This window comes from Vitis vinifera, chromosome 7, assembly GCF_030704535.1.
Source record: "Vitis vinifera cultivar Pinot Noir 40024 chromosome 7, ASM3070453v1".
NCBI lineage: Eukaryota > Viridiplantae > Streptophyta > Magnoliopsida > Vitales > Vitaceae > Vitis > Vitis vinifera.
The window spans coordinates 5506888-5526503 of record NC_081811.1 but is presented as its reverse complement, the minus strand read 5'-3'; the positions used below and the strand labels follow the sequence as shown (position 1 = coordinate 5526503).

Genomic DNA, 19616 nt, shown 5'->3' with positions numbered 1-19616 from the left:
CCTAAAAGAGCGAGATTCCTCAAAGAAATATTCCCAAAACCCAAACCCCCTATTGCCTTCGGTTTACACACAACATCCCACCTCACTAAATGATCTTTTTTGCCTTCCCCAATCCCTGACCATAAAAAATCCCTTTGCAACCTCTCGATTTTTACAGCCACTGAAGCGGGTAACTTAAATAAGGAAAGGAAGTAACAGGGCATATGGGTAAGGCAAGATTGGATAAGAGTTATCCTTCCCCTGAAGGATAAGTAGGCCTTTTGCCACCCATCTAATCTACTTGAGATTCTCTCAATCACTGGATCCCAAAAGCCGCACGCCTTGGGGTTTCCACCCAAAGGAAGACCCAAATAGAGTATAGGCCAGCCGGAAGCCTTGCAATCAAGCATCTCAGCCAATCTTGAAAGATGAACCTGATCAAGATTGATGCCATAAATATTACTCTTGTCAAGGTTGACCTTGAACTCAGAAATGTGCCCAAACACTAGCAAAAGACTCTTGAGAGTGCAGATCTTCCTCCCTAGTGTTAGAAAAGAAAATGGTATCATCAGCAAATTGCAAATGGGACACCCTAGTTCTGTTTCTACCCACCTTGAAACCCTCCAACATATTTCTTTCCTTTTCTCTCAAAGGCATCCTACTCAGTACATCTGCGACTAAAGTAAACAAAAAAGGGGATAAAGGGTCACCTTGTCTTAATCCTTTCAATGCCTTAACCCACCCTTTAGCACTACCATTCACCAAGACTGCATAAGATACCGAGGACAAACATCCACTCATCCATTTCCTCCATCTAGGACTGAACCCCTTTTTCTCCAACACTTGATCCAAAAAATCTCACTTCATGTGATCGTAGGCCTTTTCAAAGTCAATTTTGAAGACGACACCTTCCTCCCCTGATCGTCTTCTCTCATCCACTATCTCATTCGCTATGAGAACCGCATCCAAAATTTGTCTCCCTTGAACAAAAGTGCCTTGAGTAGAGTGGATGGTTTCATGTAGAACCCCTCTTAGACGCCCTGAGAGCACTTTGGCTATTATCTTGTAGAGACTAGTGATCAAACTAATGGGTTTAAAATCTGAGATTTTCTTTGTCAAACTCTTTTTGGGTAATAGAATAATGAAAGAGGCATTAGTGTTTTGATTGATAATTCCGCTCCTATAAAATTCTGCGAACACTCTCACCAAATTCTCCTTAATCATATCCCAACAGTCTTGGAATACTGCAATAGTAAAGCCATCAGGCCCCGGAGCCTTGTCCCTATCCAACTGAAAAATGGCTTTAGAAATCTCTTCTTCAGTGAAAGGGAAGTCCAACCTTAACGCGCTCTTTTCCGAAATAGGGGACCAATCTAATCCTTCAACACTCCAAGACTCTCCTGTAGGACTTGCGTAGAGCTTTTCAAAGTAAAGTAAGATCTCCTCTGTGATACTCTCAGCATTATTCAACACTAAGCCCCTCTCATTCTCCAACTCCTTGATATATTTCCTATTTCGCCTGCCATTAGCCACTTTATGAAAAAAACTTAGAGTTACAATCCCCTTCCTTAACCCATTTCACCCTACCTTTTTGTCTCCAATGGATTTCCTCCCTCCATATTAATTCCTCTAGCTCCCCTTTTCTTAAGGTTCTTTGACTTAACAATTCAGAAGTGAGACCCCCTACCTGCTCAATGGCATCAAACTTCAGTTTCTTTAGCAGGGCTAGAATTTCAACTTCATGCCCTTTGATAAGCATTCCCAAGACTTTGCTAAAGTGGGTTGGTTTGGAAAACTCCTCTTCTGACCACCCTTCTTCGCAAGGAAGTTCTGCTGACAATTCCCCTTGCTTCGCCACATCACAATCCACCAAAACCAACGCCTCATTTTCCAAAACAGGACCCGGGGCATCAGTCAATACCACCGTTGACCCATCTCCGAGCATCATGGATAGAGGATTCAGCGATGCTTCAGCCTCCCTTGGCGATGATTCCACAAGACTGGAGAAGGATCCCCCTTCTCTCTCAATCCCCAGAGCCCAGAAAGGAGTAGAAGAAGAAAAAGTGTTCCCCTCTCGAAGAGATCGGTGGAAAAGATGGCTTACCTTGAGAGTTGTGGGTTTCGGCGGGGAAAGAAATCTCAGCTACAGGCGACGTCGTCGCTTCCATCTGTGGAGTCCCAACAATGCAAGGAATCGGTGCGAAGGCTCTTTTCCTCAGACATGACGGGCACTTAGGGCTTCCTTGCCCTAAATCACTGGAGGGGGCAGGGGTGTTAGGCTTAAAAGGAGGCCCATACTTAGCAGAGACAAGGGCCTTCTCCAGCCCAGGCCCGAAAGCCTTAGCACAAGCCAAGCCCGAATGGGCCCTTGCAACTGAATGCTGGCCCAAATCCATAGAGGCACCTTCGCAGGCTTGGGCAAGGCTCTCAACAGCTTTGATCTTGTTCGAGGTAGGGGCACCACTCCCCGAGACAGGCGGGGGCAACTTTTCTGGGTGCAGAGAGGCTTCTGAAGCAGAGGGCAAGGTGCCCACGCTCCCCTCAGCGCGTGCAAGGGCCACCTCATCATCCTTAAGCTTCCTCGCACCAAAACCATGAGAGGGAAGCACAGTGGAGAAGCAGAGCTCTTCTTCCCACCACAGTTGCAAAGCGAAACAAGAAGAACCAGCTACCACCTGCATCGAGCTTGGATGCTGCCATTCTCTGGTTTCGATGAGGACTCTGGCCCACTGAAGAATCCGACGTTCAACCGTATTTTCATCCACAGCCACGAATCTCCCACAAGAATCTCCAAACCTTTTGAAGAGATTTCTTCCCCAAAGATGCAAAGGAAGACCCAAAATTCTGACACACACAAGGCGCGCACCCCCTCCTCCTCCCTCAAGACATCCAACGGAGGGATTCCATATTTCTAAACAGAAGCTTCTTCCTCTGAAACGTCTCACCCCTGACTTAGACACCCTTTTCGCTTCATCTTCAAATTCAAACTCTAGAAGCAAAAGGTTTCCTCCCATGTCTAACAGCCAAAGGTTCCCTTCCAAAAGCCAAGAGTTTTTCGCCCATAGTCCAAAGGAGACGAGGTCAGGGAGGCGGCCAGTGTCTCCCTCCCATTTACCCACGAGACACCTGCCCAACAACTCCTCATTTCTATCAAGGACCTTTGAGCGAGACTTTTCCTTCTTTATTTGCTTTAGCTTCGAACAAAGAGGCTTGGGTAAATGAAGTGTGGACAGCCGAGGGGGAATGGGGGGGAAGTTGGAACCCTTGTTTCAATAGACCTTTCAACGATTGGGAGTTGGAAGAAGTGGAAATGCTATTTTGTTGCTTGGAGGGGAAGAAGGTTAGGGGGGATGAGGAGGATAGGGTGAAGTGGATGGCATCAAAGGATGGGGTTTTCTCGGTGAAATCTTTGTATAGGACCATGCAGCCGGGGTCTCTTGCTTTTTTCCCTTCGAAAATTATAAGGAACTCTTGTGTGCAGCCCAAATTGAGCATTTTTGCGTGGGAGGCTTCTTGGGGGAGAGTTCTAACCTTGGATCACTTGCAAAAGAGAGGTTGGGTTATGGCAAATAGATGTTATCTTTGCCATAAGAGTGAGGAGTCAATTGACCACCTTCTTATCCATTGTGAAAAAACAAGGGAAGTATGGATGGTGTTCCTTTCCTTTTTTGGAGTTTCGTGGGTTTTTCCTCTTTCGGTCAAGGAAACCCTTTTAGGATGGAGGGGCTCTTTTGTGGGAAAGAAAAGGAAGGTGGCGTGGCAATTGGGACCGTTATGCTTGTTTTGGGTTATATGGAAGGCTAGAAATTCAATTGCATTTGAGGATTGTGGGCTGTCCATTCAAAGGCTGAAAGTATCTTTTGTGTATTTATTGTGGTCGGAAACCAAATTGTGGATAAAAGATAGTTCTTCAACCTTAATAGAATTTATAGAGTGGGTGTGTATGTGTTAAGGGAGAGGTTTTTTTGTTTTGCCTTGTCCTTTGTTGTTTGGGTCCTTTTGTAAGGGGGTAAGTCCCTTCATACTGTAATTCGGTGGGTCGCTTCTTTAGCGTCTCTTTGCAATACAACATATACTTATTGATCAAAAAAAAAAAATCAAGGACCTCTTTCTCAATTTCTAACCAAACAACATCACAAGGTGCAGAGCAACCATGTCTCTGCCCAGTTGACCCTTTTTTTCCTCAATTCTGCTAGGCAAAGCTTGAGATGGCATGGGATTTTCCAACAGAGCTCCATTCCCCTGAAGGGGAGAGATTCCCAAACTTCTTAGTTTGCTAGCAAGAAGTTTCCATCCCCCAACAAGTCCTCTTCCTTCAGGAAAAGCCAAGGTGAATATTTTTTTCTTCGCATCTCTCACAACACAAAACAAGAATCTCCCTGCTCTATTACTACGGATTTCCAGATTCTAGTCTCTATCTCCTTCCGACCAAAACTTCCAGAAAAGAGCTCTCTCCTTTAGACAACAACAAGACTCCACCCCTTCTAGCAGCAAAGACAAGCCTTTCCCTCCGAATCTGATCCATGAAGAGAACTTGGGACCTCTTTCACAAATCTTCCCACGTACCTTTCCTTTGAACTCCTCTATGCCAATCTCAAACGTCTTCAACTCAACACCAAACCAACACTTACCCCCAGGAGAAGCTACTGGCATTGTTTTTGTTTACAGGATTATTAGATGGTATAAAGTAGAGGCATTACATGTAGATAGCCACTTAGTAATCTAACAAATAGGCTTCCAGTCAATATGCTTGGTATGATCACATTGGACTATATTGTGAGTAGTATTATTTGCTAAATTTTTGTCACGATACAATTTTGTAGTTCCTTTCCATTGATTCTGAGATGTTCAAGTATTATCTTTAACCTTAGTAACTCACAAATCCTATGTGCCATGGCTTTGAATTCAACTTTTGCACTTGTTCTGGAAAAGAGTGATTATTTCTTACTTCTCCATATCACGAAATTCCCCCTTAAGAATGTATAATATTGTGATGTTGATCTTTTATCAATTAAAGACGTGATCTTGTACTTCTTCTTCTTCCTCTTCTTTTGGGAAGTGGTTGATTAGATGATGTGGATGGGTCAGGTAGAATAATGATGAGTTGATCATGTACTTTCTTCTTCTACTTCTTCCTTTTTTACTTCTTTTGGGAAGCAGTTTAGGAAAGATTTTCACCATTGATTTGTTGATGTGGATGGGTCAAGTAGAATAATGATGAGTTGGTGTATTTATGTAGGAAGAAAAGGAGTCTGTTAATTGTATTCTCCTATAGTATGAGATCACAAATGCCTTGTGGGCCTTGCTAGAATAACGATGAGTTGGTGTTATTTATGTAGGAAGGAAAGGAGTTCGTTAATTGTATTCTCCTATAGTATGAGATCACAATTCATGTGTGAAAACTTCAAATTTCTCAAGCAAAGTGGGGAGTTTAGATGAAGAATTAGCAGAAAAGGATAATTATGAAGAGCAAAGTTGAAAGGATTTTTGTGGAGAAAAAGAATTTTCAGGTCGAGTTTGAAGGTTTGAATGGTGGAACTTGGGTATCGGTAACAGAGAGGAGCCGAGGTTTCGTAGTTTCAATAGGTTTTGATATGGAGGAGCTGGACTGGTTGATGGTGCATTTGAAGAAAGCTGTGGAGGTGGAGGCTTCCAGGGGTTTTGTAAGAAAGATCAGGGGCAAGACTAAGACCCTCTTGATGGAGATATGCTTCAATAACAGAGGAAGGTTCATGAAAATTACAGAATTTGTTACAAAAAGGAAACCTTTATTTCTTGTCGTCCCCGAGGGCGTCAAAGGGAAAGGATGGGAAGATCTTAGGAAGGCGATCCTATCAGTGCAAGAGAATTCTGAACGAGACGGAGGAGATTCGAAGGAGAAGAATGGCGATATCCGGATGAATAGGGACACTTTCAGAGGAGGAAGGTCATATGCAGAAGTGGTGGCAGAGGCAGGTTTGAGGACTGGAGGTTCGTTTTCAGCTGGAAAATGGGCCAGAGCTGTAATATGTGAAAGCCAAGTAAAAGTCCAAGACTGGACTCATGAAGGAAGAGCCATTGCGAGGATGATGGGGATGAAAGGAATGGTGTCCATAAATCCCATTTCTGCTTTCAAAGGATGCTTCTTTGTGAGTTCAACAAGGAGAGCGGAAGGAGTTCATGATCAGGGAAGACTTTCAGTGAAAGGAAGGACGATTCTGCTAAGGAAATGGTCGCCCAAGGAAAATATGGTGGTTCAAGGAAAGTTCAGGAGGGGATGGCTAGTATTGAAAGGCCTCCCTTTCCATTTGTGGGATGAAGGTCAGTTGAGTTTCATTTTGAAGAAATGGGGGAGGGTAACGAAGGTGGCAAAGGAGACTTTGAAGCTGGTGGACTTGACGAGGGCGAAGCTATGGGTGGAGATGCTTCCAAACGTCGTGTTACCGGCGTTGCTTGAGGTGGAAGATGGGGAAAGGTCCTATACAGTAGCAGTCTCAGTCACCGGAGAAGACGAAGGTGCCGACGCTGTCACGTCTGAGTTAAACCGTAGCAGGAACGAGTGGGTGAGAGTGGGAGGTTGCGTCTCTCAGTCGTCAAAAGCTGCAGAAGGGCTACGAGGTAGCGTTAGGGACATCGAGTGCTACAGAAAGAGGCGTCTTCCCCGGGCACGTCATCGGCAATCAAGGTCGTGTTTGGCGGTTAAAGGGGAGATAGGAGGGGGATGGAGCAGGTCGGGCCAAGCTGAAGCAATTTTTGGGCCTATGCATGAATCCCCTATTAAGGCCCACAAGGCTAGGGCCCAAAGTGGGATGAGGCATCGTGGGCTTCAAGATGGCCCAGATGCTCCTCAAGCCCTCCAGTCTGCATCGGCTTTGTCCCTTTCTCCCCAGCGAGTTGCTTCATCTACAGAGGCGATTGCGAAGCTCTGTCCAGAAGATGCAAGGGCCGGCGACGAGGTTTTCCTTGGAGAAGAAGGTCGGGCCGTTGAGATTAAGGCCCAGTCCCTGCTCAACCCTAGGCCAGCGTCAGACAACACCATGGGCTGTAAGTTTAAAGGCCCGTCGGGGTTGGGCCAAAGCTTAGGAGGAACGAAGCCCTCTGGTTTGGAAGTCTGGTCGCGAAGAGAAGCAATCGAAGCGAGGAAGGGGAAAGATCCCGCTGTTCACATGAGGGATGCTACGCAGGAGGAAGAGACGACAATTACAAAGAAGACGTGGTCTACCCTCTTCCCTCCAAGCGCCGATCGACGACAGGGACATCGGTGCTGCAGTGAGCCTATTTTCACACGGGGTTCGTCGTCGTCAAGTGAAGGCCGCATCTTGGAAGAGGAGTCTGGGATGGGCTCTCAGATGAAGCGAGGAACCAGAGTGAATCCTCTCTCCAGATGTCTTCTGGCTGATACTCTTTCGAAGGAGGACACCTCGGCGAGCCGCGTTGAACTTAAAGGAGGGCTATCGGGACGAGCGGGGTTGGATCCTCGTGGCTATTCAGTCATGGGTTCACCTTCTAATCCAATAATCAGAGGTAAAGGACTCATCTTTGAGGGGTTTTGCGAAATTCCGGGAGCCAAAATCTTGGAGGTATGTCAGCCCTCTTCTTCTCAGACACCCGAGTCTCTTTTTCTTCCTTCCTGTAGCCCGGTTTCCCCTTTGATGAATCCCTCTGGTCCAATTCTTCCCAATTCAGTCCCTCTTTCTCAGTCTCCTACGGATGACCAAGGCATCTCAAAATTTTTTTATGAAAAAGGTGGTGTTGACTATTTAAATCATGGTGACATTCTTGACCGTGGTGAGGAAGAGAACCAGTGTGCTCTATCTAACCAGATGACAGAGAGCTGTACACCTAAGGATTCCATCGTAAGGTCGCATAAGGAGGTTTCAGGTGATTTCCTCATTGATGGTTTGTCCCCCGGGAAAATGGCCAAAGTGCGAGAGGTATTAGGCTCTCTTGACATTAAGGTGTATTCTAGGAGGAAGAGTAGAGGCCCCTCAGGGCATTGAGACTTGTTGGTTTTGGTTTGGAAGGTCAGGGTCTGTGTGTTTTCCCATGAAAATTATTAGCTGGAACGTTAGGGGTTTGGGTTCAAGGAATAAGCGTAGGATGGTTAAAGATTTTCTTAAGACAGAGAATCCGGATGTTGTGATGATTCAAGAAACAAAAAAGGAGATTTGTGATAGAAGGTTTGTGGGTAGTGTCTGGACGGCCAGAAATAAGGATTGGGTTGCTCTTCCGGCGTCTGGGGCTTCAGGTGGGATTTTGATCATATGGGATTCAAAAAATCTGCGTAGAGAGGAGGTGGTAATAGGAGCTTTCTCGGTCTCAGTCAAGTTCTCTTTGGACGGTTGTGGACCTCTTTGGATTTCTGCTGTTTATGGTCCAAACAGTCCCTCACTTAGGAAGGATTTTTGGGTGGAACTTTTTGACATTTATGGATTAACTTATCCGCTATGGTGTGTGGGTGGTGATTTTAATGTCATTAGGAGAAGCTCAGAAAAAATGGGGGGTTCTAGCCTAACTCCAAGCATGAGGGACTTTGATAGTTTTATTAGAGAATGTGAATTACTTGACCCACCTCTTCGGAATGCTTCATTCACTTGGTCAAATATGCAAGAGTCTCCCGTGTGTAAGAGATTGGACCGTTTTCTCTACTCAAATGAGTGGGGGCTGCTCTTTCCCCAAGGCCTTCAAGAAGCCTTAATCAGAAGGACTTCGGATCACTGGCCAATTGTTATGGATACCAATCCGTTCATGTGGGGGCCAACACCTTTTAGGTTTGAGAATATGTGGTTAAATCACACTAAATTCAAGGAGAACTTTAGAGATTGGTGGAGTGGGTTCCAAGGAAACGGATGGGAAGGTCATAAGTTTATGAGGAGACTCCAATATGTTAAAGCTAAATTGAAGGAGTGGAACAAGTTTTCTTTTGGAGAGCTTAAAGAAAAGAAAAAAAGTATTCTCAATGATTTAGCTAACTTTGACGCCATTGAGCAGGAAGGGGGTCTCAATCCTGATTTGTTAAGCCAAAGAGCCTCAAGAAAAGGGGAGCTAGAGGAATTAATATTAAGGGAGGAAATTCATTGGAGACAAAAAGCCAAAGTGAAATGGGTCAAGGAAGGGGATTGCAACTCTAAGTTTTATCATAAAGTGGCTAATGGCAGGCGAAATAGGAAATATATCAAGGAGTTGGAGAATGAGAGGGGATTAGTGCTGAAGAATGCCGAGAGTATCACAGAGGAGATCTTACATTACTTTGAGAAGCTTTACACAAATCCGACAGGAGAGTCTTGGGGTGTTGAAGGATTAGATTGGTCCCCTATTTCGGAAGAGAGTGCGTTAAGGTTAGACTCCCCTTTCACCGAAGAAGAGATTTCTAAGGCCATTTTTCAGTTGGATAGGGACAAGGCTCCGGGGCCAGATGGCTTTACTATTGCCGTATTCCAAGAGTGTTGGGATGTGATTAAGGAGGATTTGGTGAGAGTGTTCGCTGAATTTCACAGGAGCGGAATTATCAATCAAAGCACTAATGCCTCTTTCATTGTTCTAATACCCAAAAAGAGTTTGTCAAAGAGAATATCAGATTTTAGACCCATTAGTTTGATCACTAGTCTCTACAAGATAATAGCCAAAGTGCTCTCTGGGCGTCTAAGAGGGGTTCTACATGAGACTATCCACTATACTCAAGGCGCTTTTGTTCAAGGGAGACAAATATTGGATGCGGTTCTTATAGCGAATGAGATAGTGGACGAGAGAAGAAGGTCAGGGGAGGAAGGCGTCGTATTCAAAATAGACTTTGAAAAGGCATACGATCACGTGAAGTGGGATTTTTTGGATCATGTGTTAGAAATGAAGGGGTTCAGTCCTAGATGGAGGAAATGGATGAGTGGATGTTTATCTTCAGTATCTTATGCAATCTTGGTGAATGGTAGTGCTAAAGGGTGGGTTAAGGCATCAAGGGGATTAAGACAAGGCGACCCTTTATCCCATTTTTTGTTTACTTTAGTCGCAGACGTACTGAGCAGGATGATTATGAGAGCTGAGGAAAGAAATATGATGGAGGGTTTCAGGGTGGGTAGAAATAGAACTAGGGTGTCCCATTTGCAATTTGCGGATGACACCATATTCTTTTCTAACTCAAGGGAGGAAGAGTTGCAGACTCTGAAGAGTCTTTTGCTAGTGTTTGGGCACATTTCTGGGCTCAAGGTCAATCTTAACAAGAGTAGTATTTATGGCATCAATCTTGATCAGGCTCTTCTTTCAAGATTGGCTGAGATGCTTGATTGTAAGGCGTCTGGATGGCCTATTCTTTATTTGGGTCTCCCTTTGGGCGGGAATCCTAAGGCGTGTGGATTTTGGGACCCAGTGGTTGAGAGAATCTCAAGTAGATTAGATGGGTGGCAAAAGGCCTACTTATCCTTTGGGGGGAGGATAACTCTTATCCAATCTTGTCTTACCCATCTGCCAAGTTACTTCCTATCCTTATTTAAAATTCCCGCTTCAGTGGCTGCAAAAATAGAGAGGTTGCAAAGGGATTTTTTATGGTCAGGGGTTGGGGAAGGCAAAAGGGACCATTTAGTGAGGTGGGATGTTGTGTGCAAACCGAAGACAATAGGGGGTTTGGGTTTGGGGAATATTTCTTGGAGGAATCTCGCTCTTCTAGGGAAATGGTTATGGAGGTATCCTAGAGAGGGATCAGCTCTTTGGCATCAGGTCATTTTAAGCATTTATGGTTCACACTCTAATGGTTGGGATGCTAACACTTTAGTAAGATGGTCACATCGCTGTCCTTGGAAGGCTATTGCTCAAGTCTTTCAGGGGTTTTCTTTGATTACTCGGTATGTGGTAGGAAACGGGGAAAGAATTCGGTTCTGGGAAGATTTGTGGTGGGGGGACCAACCTTTGGGAATCCAATATCCAAGACTATTTAGAGTAGTAGTGGATAAAGACATTTCTATTTCTTCAGTTCTTGGTCCTTCTCGGCCTTTCTTGTGGAATTTGAATTTCCGACGTAACCTGTCAGATTCTGAGATTGAGGACTTAGAAGGCCTCATGCGGTCTACCGATGATTTGTATCTCTCTCCTTCGGTCCCAGATGCCAGATTATGGCCATTATCCTCTTCAGGGCTCTTCTCAGTCAAATCCTTTTTTCTAGCATTATCTCAACCTTCTGGATCTCCTCAGGACTTTCCTTCAAAGTTCGTGTGGAATTCTCAAGTTCCTTTCAAAGTGAAGTCCTTTGTCTGGTTAGTGGCACACAAGAAGGTGAATACTAATGATATGTTACAAGTGAGAAGACCCTACAAAGCCCTTAGTCCTGATATTTGTATCCTATGCATGAAGCACGGGGAATCAGCAGATCATCTTTTTCTTCATTGCTCCTTGACGATTGGGTTGTGGCACAGGTTATTTCAGTTAGCTGAGATGGTTTGGGTTCCCCCAAGGAGCATATATGACATGATGTTCATCAAATTTAAAGGCTTCGGTAATTCTAAGAGAGGGATAGTTTTGTGGCAAGCTGCGAGCATAGCTCTAATTCGGGTTGTGTGGTGGGAAAGAAACGCAAGGATTTTTGAGGATAAAGCAAGGAATTCAGGGTTCCTTTGGGACTCTATTGTTTTCCTTGCTTCCCTTTGGGCTTTTTGTTCCAAGGCATTTAAGGGGATTCCCCTTAATGTGATTCAACTGGATTGGAAAGCGGTGTGTACTCCATAGGGATTGGTCCTTAGTGGGAGGTCGTTTGTCTTAAGTGTATTTTCTTGTTTTTTAGTTGTCTTTGGTGGGAGGATTTCTCATCCTTCTTCTTGTACTTCTTATTATATTAATATATCTTTGTGGCGTTTCCTATCAAAAAAAAAATAGTATGAGATCACAAATGCCTTGTGGGCCTCGCTTTTCTCTATTTTTGGCCATAGGAAGGTCTGCAATTTGGCAGCATTTAGCTTTTTCTGGTGCATCTGGAAGGAATGTCAAAAGTGGATTTTTTAATGGATAAAGATATTGGTTGTCAGTCTCAAAGACCATTAAATTATCTAATGATGGCTGATTTTGGCTCTTGTTCTTGTTTGGTCTTTTTAATATACATGGGGGTGGAGATGTGGGAGATGGCATGAGATGGAGCTCAGTCAAGGATGGTAGATTCTTAGTTTAGTCCCAATTTAAGGGTATGATACAAGGGGGTGATGGTATATTGCATGTTGCAGGGGTATGTTGAACCTTACATCTAAAGGAGTATGGGATTCATGTCTACTTTTAGAGTTGCAAAAGATACTTAACCACTTTAGGAGGGGAAAAAGCCTCTACTTTAATATTGCATGTATACTAGGCATGAAGATGGTGCATGTGTTGTAAAAGATATTTTTCTATTTGCAGAGATAATTGGGTCCTCATGAACTGGTGTTGTATGGGTAAAAGATTAAGAGGAAACCATGTTTTGATCTGTCAAGAGGAAGGTTTTTGAAATTGCATTGGTGTGCCTACCTTGGTATATATGGAGGGGGAGGAATCATAGGAATTTTCTCGGCAATGAGTTCTTGAATCTAAAACTAGGAGTAATGTGCCCTAGATCCTTGTTTGTATTGTTGGTGGATTCATTTTGGGAGGGGAAGAGTGGCCTTTTCAGATTTGGTTTAAAGGGAGAGAAGAAGCAAGGTTGTTTGCTTTATTTTTTGTTTTTGTTTTTCTCTCCTCTTCTCCCCCTTTGTCTCTGTCTCTGTCTCTGTCTCTCTTTTTCTGTTTAGGGGGACTGGTGTATTGCCAAGTAGTTGGGTACTTGGATTATGTACCAATCTTGGGGCTTTTTAATGTAATTTTCCTTTGCCTATAAAAAATATTAAGAAGGATAGTATGACCTTGAAGCTACTCAGAGTTGCTGCCTCTCTCTTGTGTAAGAAAGCGGCCTCCTTGTTGCCAAAGGTTTGTTGCTCTACCTCTACTGAAGCCAAAAGTAAATAACAAGAACCAAGATAAGTCTCTCTCTCAAAAAAAAAAGGGAGGGTCAACGATCATCACACCCATTCTCTTGAAGGCCATTTTTCCTCCTGATCTCTTAATGCCATAGTATATTTCTTAAGAAATCTTCACAAATGGTTCCCTAAAAAGGCAATATTTCTAGGATACCCAAGGTCTATCCCCTTTGGATTGGGGACATCTTACAAACTCCAAACCACCCAAATGCTCTCTAATGCCTTGCCAGTCCACTCCCAAGGGAGTCCATTTGAAATTTCTTTGCCCTCCTAGCTACATGTATTGGGACATTAAATAAGCAAAGGTAATACATTGGATACTAGAAACAAAAGTTTGAATTAAATTGATGACAACAACTCAGAACACTGATCTGCCAGTGTTATTATCAACATTTTGTTTGGTGTTTAAAAGCTTGATCCACCCAGATTTTAAGATCCTCAAGCATTTATTGGATTTAACTATTTTAGTGCTCTGGTTTATTTATTATTTCCATTCTATTCTTGAAACAGGTGGTGTACATTAATGGGCGTCCCTTTGTTTTGCGTGATGTTGAGAGGCCCTTCTCCAATCTTGAGTATACAGTATGTTACTAAGATAATACTGGACCTTTACAAATTTATATATCTGTTCACCAATGTCCAAGCATTTTGCCTGTATTCATAATTTTTACTTGACCCATGGAATTTTTATCTTGGTTTCTTGGTTTCTTGGTTTCTTGGTTTCTTGGTTTCTTGGTACCAAAACATGACATTCCATGTTGCATGCACATGATATGGGACATGGATAAGTACTACACAAACATGCTGAGGCAGCAAATTTTTCTATGAACAGGAGATTGGTATACTAAGGACACTTCAAATTTTCAAATCCTAAACAAATTCTGGGTGCATCTGCTTGTTATATAATAGTGATGGGGCTAAAAGAGGTGGGCTGGCAAGAAACATGATTATGCTTGGTAGGAGGATCATGACATTATTAGCACTTGCACTTTAAGCTATTACCAAGAAGGCAGGTATGGATAAATGGCTAGGAAGTTTAGTACACTTGTGGAAAGAAGAAGAATAAAAAGACTGTACCCAAAACCCTTCAAATGAGAAGAAATTCGTGGTTTAGAATAGAAACACTAGAAAATAGAAATATTAAAAAACATCTGAGCAGGCATTTGATTGATAAGATAAGCAACAATGCAAACAAACATGCTCCAGAACCATGGGATAGCATATGCAAAAAAAGTTAAGTGGTTTATACAATATGATAATTCCTTTTTTCTGCAACACCATTATGATTTTGGTGTACAAGGGCAAAAAAGTTGCAGCAAAGTGTTTGATGAAGTGAAAGAGCATATAATTCACTTAAATAGATTGTAGAGACTTGATCTTTATCACTCTGAGATATGCAAGTTATATAAGTCGCTGTTGACACTGATCTATTGCTAATTGGATTGAACTAGAGAGGATAGGGGGTTGGGGTGGCTGAGTAGTTGTTTTAAAATTTTGGAAGTTGTTAGTTAATTTCATATTACCTGAATAAGCTCTAGCCTCTTCAGATTGTTCAATTTTGCTCTGAGGTTTCAAAATCAATTTTGATGTGATATATACTTTAGATCTAAAATAGCACCAACCCCAAGTATGTAGTCATAATCACAAAGAAGAAAAAAAGAAAGTAAAATGGCACAGGCCATACTTGGAAAAGTTAAAGATTCAGGTCAAGGACCTCAGTTGGACCCTTTGCTCAAATCAAATGCTCTAGAACTTGTGCAATGTGACCTATCAAAAAAAAGAGCTTAGTGCAATGTGGTTTTGGTTTGTACTTTGCTTTGAGTTTGTTTTTTAAGAGCTGCAGCTTGTTTCGCTTTCATTGAAGTGTTAATGCTTTTCCATTTTTATCAATTTTATTTTTATTTTTTAAATCTTGGAGGATTTCTCTTTCTTCTTTATACTCACTAATTTTAATGCAACAAATTAGTTTCTCTAATAAAATATTCCTTAAGACGTTTTTCCCATTTTTTAATAAGAGACTTGCTTGTATTCTTTCACATAAAAGTAAATATACAGAAGAAAGAAGGATTAGAAACACTTTAAAAAAAAAAAAAAAAATACATACAAGATAGTAAGAAGAGAAAAGAAAAGTCTTTGTAGTTAGAAAACTGCTTCCCCCTCCATAGGAATAAAGTAACAAAACTTACAATGACATGAGATCTCTAACAAAATCAACTATAGACAAGGATTCTCTCTTAGCCAATCTATCAGCTTCCTGAATAGTTTTTTTTTTTTTGATAAGTAAACAAGATATGCATTAGAAAAGGCTAAACGCCACAAAGCATACAGGGAGTATACAAGACGGCTACAGCCTCAAAAAGAGAAAAAGGACCAAAAAGAACTACCTCCCCTTAAGTGGAAGCTATCCACTCCAAAAATCCTATAAGGGAGAAAGACTCCTCACCTAAATACACTTTGACCCAATTCCACAAGTTACAGACAAAAGAATTCTTTAATTTCTGAATATTCAACGCACCCCCCCTAAAGGCTAACCTATTCCTCTCCTTCCAAACCGTCCAAAAAATACATAACAGAATGGATTTCCAAATCTTTTTCCTTTTCTTCCCTACAAATGAACCCCTCCAAGAGATTAAAGTTTCCTTTACAGTTTCTGGGAGGACCCACTTAACATCTATCAACCCAAAAATAATATCCCATAGGGCTCTAGTCACTATACAGTGTAATAGAATATGATTTACATTCTCTTCTTCACAACCACACAAAAAGCAACAATTTGGGAGTTGCACCCCTCTTATCTGGAGTCTGTCTAGAGTGAGCACCTTCCCCCATATAGCCTCCCAAGCAAAAAAACAGACTTTAGTTGGCACCTTATCCACCTATATTCTCCTTGCGGGAAATACTGTGGCATTAGGCTTGTCTAGCAGCCTGTAAGCTTCTTTGACCCTGAAAAGACCATTTCTTCCCTGCCTCCACATAACTGAATCATCCTCCAGGGAAGGCCTATGACCCCTCAAAGTATGAAGCAACTCCCCAACCATATCCAACTCCCAATCATTGAAGTCCCTCACAAAAACAAGATTCCAATCTCCTTGGCCCGAATCTTGGTCCCACATCTCCTCAATTGTAGCATCCCTATGCACGGCAAGGACAAAAAGATGATTGAAGCATTGGGACAACGGAGTGTCAGTGCACCAACTATCTTTCCAAAATTTGATTTTGGAACCCTTCCCAACTAGAAAAGCCAAATTTTCCCATCACCATTTAGATTCTTTCATAATCTCCTTCCAGACCCCTACTCCAGCCGCCCCACTAGCCTTCTTTGACCTCCAACCATAATCCTCTTGCCCATATTTCGTAGTGATCACTTGTTTCCAAAGGTTATCCTTTTCACAAGCAAACCTCCAAATCCACTTGCCCAACAAGGCTTTATTCAGAGTGGCTATTCTCCTTAATCCTAGCCCTCCCTTGTGTTTTTCTATACAGACCGCATCCCATTTAACTAAGTGAACTTTTCCCTCCAATTTTCCTCCCCCCCATAGGAATTCTCTTTGGGTTTTCTCCACTCTTTTAGCAACAGACTTGGGCATTCGGAAAATAGACATTTGGTAAATTGGCATGCTAGCCAAGGTGCTTTTTATGAGAGTGATCCTCTCCCCTTTGGAGATGTGCTGTCTTTTCCAAAGCGCAAGTCTCCTTCTGACCCTCTCTTCCACTCCATCCCACATAGAAGTAGCCTTATTGGGGACCCCTAAGGGGAGACCCAAATAATGAGAGGGCAGAGACCCCACCCTGCACCCTAACTTAGCTGCCATCTCAAGAATCTCCTCCACTTCTCCAATTGGAATGATTTCGCTTTTGGCTAGATTAATTCGAAGACCCGAAGCCGCTTCAAACCAAAAGAGAATCCAGCTTAGGTGAGAAACTTGCTCTTTGCTCGCCTCACAAAACACAATTGTGTCATCAACAAAAAATAGGTGGGAGATATTCAAGGAAGTTCTACTACCACCCCGAATGTTGCATCCTGAAAGATATCCCCCCTCCACCGCTCTCCTGATAAGGACGTCCAGAACCTCCATTCCCATAACAAAGAGGTAAGGGGATAGAGGATCCCCTTGACGAAGCCCTCTAGTGCTAGGGAAAAGCCCAGCTGGTACTCCATTAACAAGAATAGAGAATTTAGCAGAAGACACGCAGCTCCACATCCATCCCACCCACTTGGTCCCAAAGCCCATTTTTTGAAGGACCTTCATTAAGAAATTCTAATTGATGCTGTCATAAGCTTTTTCTATATCCAATTTGCAAATAAGGCCCTTTTCTTTTCTCTTCTGCCACGAATCTATCACCTCATTAACAATTAAAGACGCATCCAGAATTTGTCTTCCCATTACAAAGGCATTCTGAGCAATAGAGACCACCTTACCAATCACTTTTTTGAGCCTATTAGCTAAGACTTTAGCCAAAAGTTTATAGAGCCCCCCCAACAGGCTGATAGGTCTAAAGTCTCCAAGATCCTCAACCCCGCTTTTCTTAGGTATCAACACCAAGAAAGTGTTGTTAAGGCTCCTAACAAAGGAACTATGCTCATGAAATTCTTTAAACATCTCCATGATCTCCTCTTTGGTAAAATCCCATGCATTTTGCCAAAAGGATACAGTAAAACCATCCGGGCCAGGGGCTTTATCCCCATTCATCTCCATTAGCACTGAATAAATCTCAATCTCTGCAAATGGGATTTCCAGACTCTCTGCTTCTTGCTGGCTGATGCAACCTACCTGAATTCTACCAATATCCGCCTGCCAAACCATATCTTCAGAAAGCATTTGCTGAAACGAATTCACAACTCCTTCTCTCACCTCCTGCTCCTCTACTAGCCACTCCCCATTAACCTTAATTCTGTCCATAGCGTTGTTTCTTCGATGAGCACTTGCCATTCTATGGAAGAACCCCGTGTTTCTATCCCCCTCCCTTAACCAAATCTCCCTTGAGTGCTGTCTCCAATGGGCTTCCTCCAACAAGACCCATTTCTTAAAGGAGTCTTTAGCTTCCTTTTTTAATTCAGCTTCCTCCACAGCCAAGATTCTCTCACTTTCTACCCGATCCCAAAAATCTACTTGTTGTAAGGCTGAAGCTTTATTAGTTTCCAGCTTCCCAAAAACCTCTTTGTTCCACACTTTCAGCTTCTTTTTAATTTCCTTCATTTTAACAGCCAATCTATAGCTAGCGCTGCCCCTGACTTCAATTCCCTGCCACCAGGTTCTAACAATGTCTTTAAACCCCTCAACCTTAAGCCACATATTTTCGAATCTAAACGGGGTTGAGCCTCTTCTTATTCCACCCCCCTCTAACACGATTGGAAAATGATCAGAAATTGGCCGAGACAACCTGCTCTGAGTGAATCCACTAAACTGATCTAACCAGCTAGGGGAAACTAAAAATCTGTCTAGTCTCGCCCACGCCTGATTATTAAGCCCCCCATTCCATGTGAACTCTCCCCCCTGAAGGGGCAGGTCCAACAGCTCTAGATCATCCACAGTCTGCAAATCTCCGCATGGCTGAGCTGATTCTTCTTTGGCTACTCCTTTCTTGTTGAAACAGAGTGATATTAAAATCCCCACCGAGACACCAGGGATCATCCCAAAGGCCTCTTATTGCCCCAAGTTCTTCCCACATACCCTCCCTTTCCACTTTGGTAAAACGACCATACACTCCCGTAAAAACCCAAGTAGCCCCATTTTTTGTAGTCTTGAATCAACAAGACAAAGAGAACTGACCCTCCTCCCAATCCAAAATATCCAAAACCCTCTTATCCCAGCATATCAAAATGCCACCCGCAGCCCCCTCCGCATTTAGGGCTCTCCACTCTATAAATCTCCCCGAGCCCAGACTTCTCACAATACCCTCCGACATCTCCTGAATCTTGATTTCCTAAATACACATTAGGTCCACCCTCTGGTTCCTTACATAGTTCTTAATAATTTTTCTCTTAGAGCTGTCATTAGCTCCCCTCACATTCCAAATTATAATCTTCAGCTTCATTGGGCAACTATCAATTGATTCCCTTTGCCCTGTGAAGGATCTTTCTGCTTATTCCCCCCCTCATAATTGACAGAGCATTCCAGCCTCTTTAGTTCCCTTTCAAACTTGGACTTCTCCAAAAGTTCTTTGTTGTGAATCTTTTCCCGCCTCTTTCTGATTTTAATCAGAAAATTCAATATCTCCTTTTCCAGCCCCTCCGTAGAGAATCCCAGGAATTGGCTAAATTTTGCTAAACTACAGTCCTCCCATAGCTTCTCTTTCTCATTTTCGGTATCTTGAGAACCAGAGACACCAGTATTCCCCTCCTTGCCCCTAACCTTGTCTCTGTTTTTGTTGGCCTCTCCCAGCTTCCAGGATCCATTTTCATTCTCAACGTTCCCCTCATAGACTGTTAACCATGTTGACTTGTCCCCTCATAATTCCTCCTCAATTCCCCCTGGGCGATTGAAAGACTCCCCCTCCGGAGCCCGATCAGAATTAGAAGAGAGAAGAATAGGTGTCCCCATAACCCGTTTTCCTTTAGGATGGGAAATCAGTGCATACCTTTTAGCTTCCTCTGCCAGCGCTCGGTCAGTCATCGAAAAGCCATCATCCCTCTGTTCCCTTCTAAACTCCTCTGGCACCCAGCTCGACAAAGGATCCTCTGAAATGGGTCCTTTTCTG

At 43.0% G+C, this 19616-nt stretch overlaps 1 protein-coding gene across 2 annotated transcripts in view; it reads left to right on the top strand.

The window, feature by feature from the left end:
• The window catches only part of LOC100245180 (uncharacterized), a 95201-nt gene that overhangs the window by 8970 nt on the left and 66615 nt on the right, over positions 1-19616 (top strand). For both annotated transcript variants that reach the window (XM_002281992.5, XM_059737954.1), the window contains exon 3: positions 13428-13499. In XM_002281992.5, the coding sequence (XP_002282028.2) occupies positions 13428-13499 (72 nt within the window). The remainder of the gene's footprint in view (positions 1-13427; positions 13500-19616) is intronic.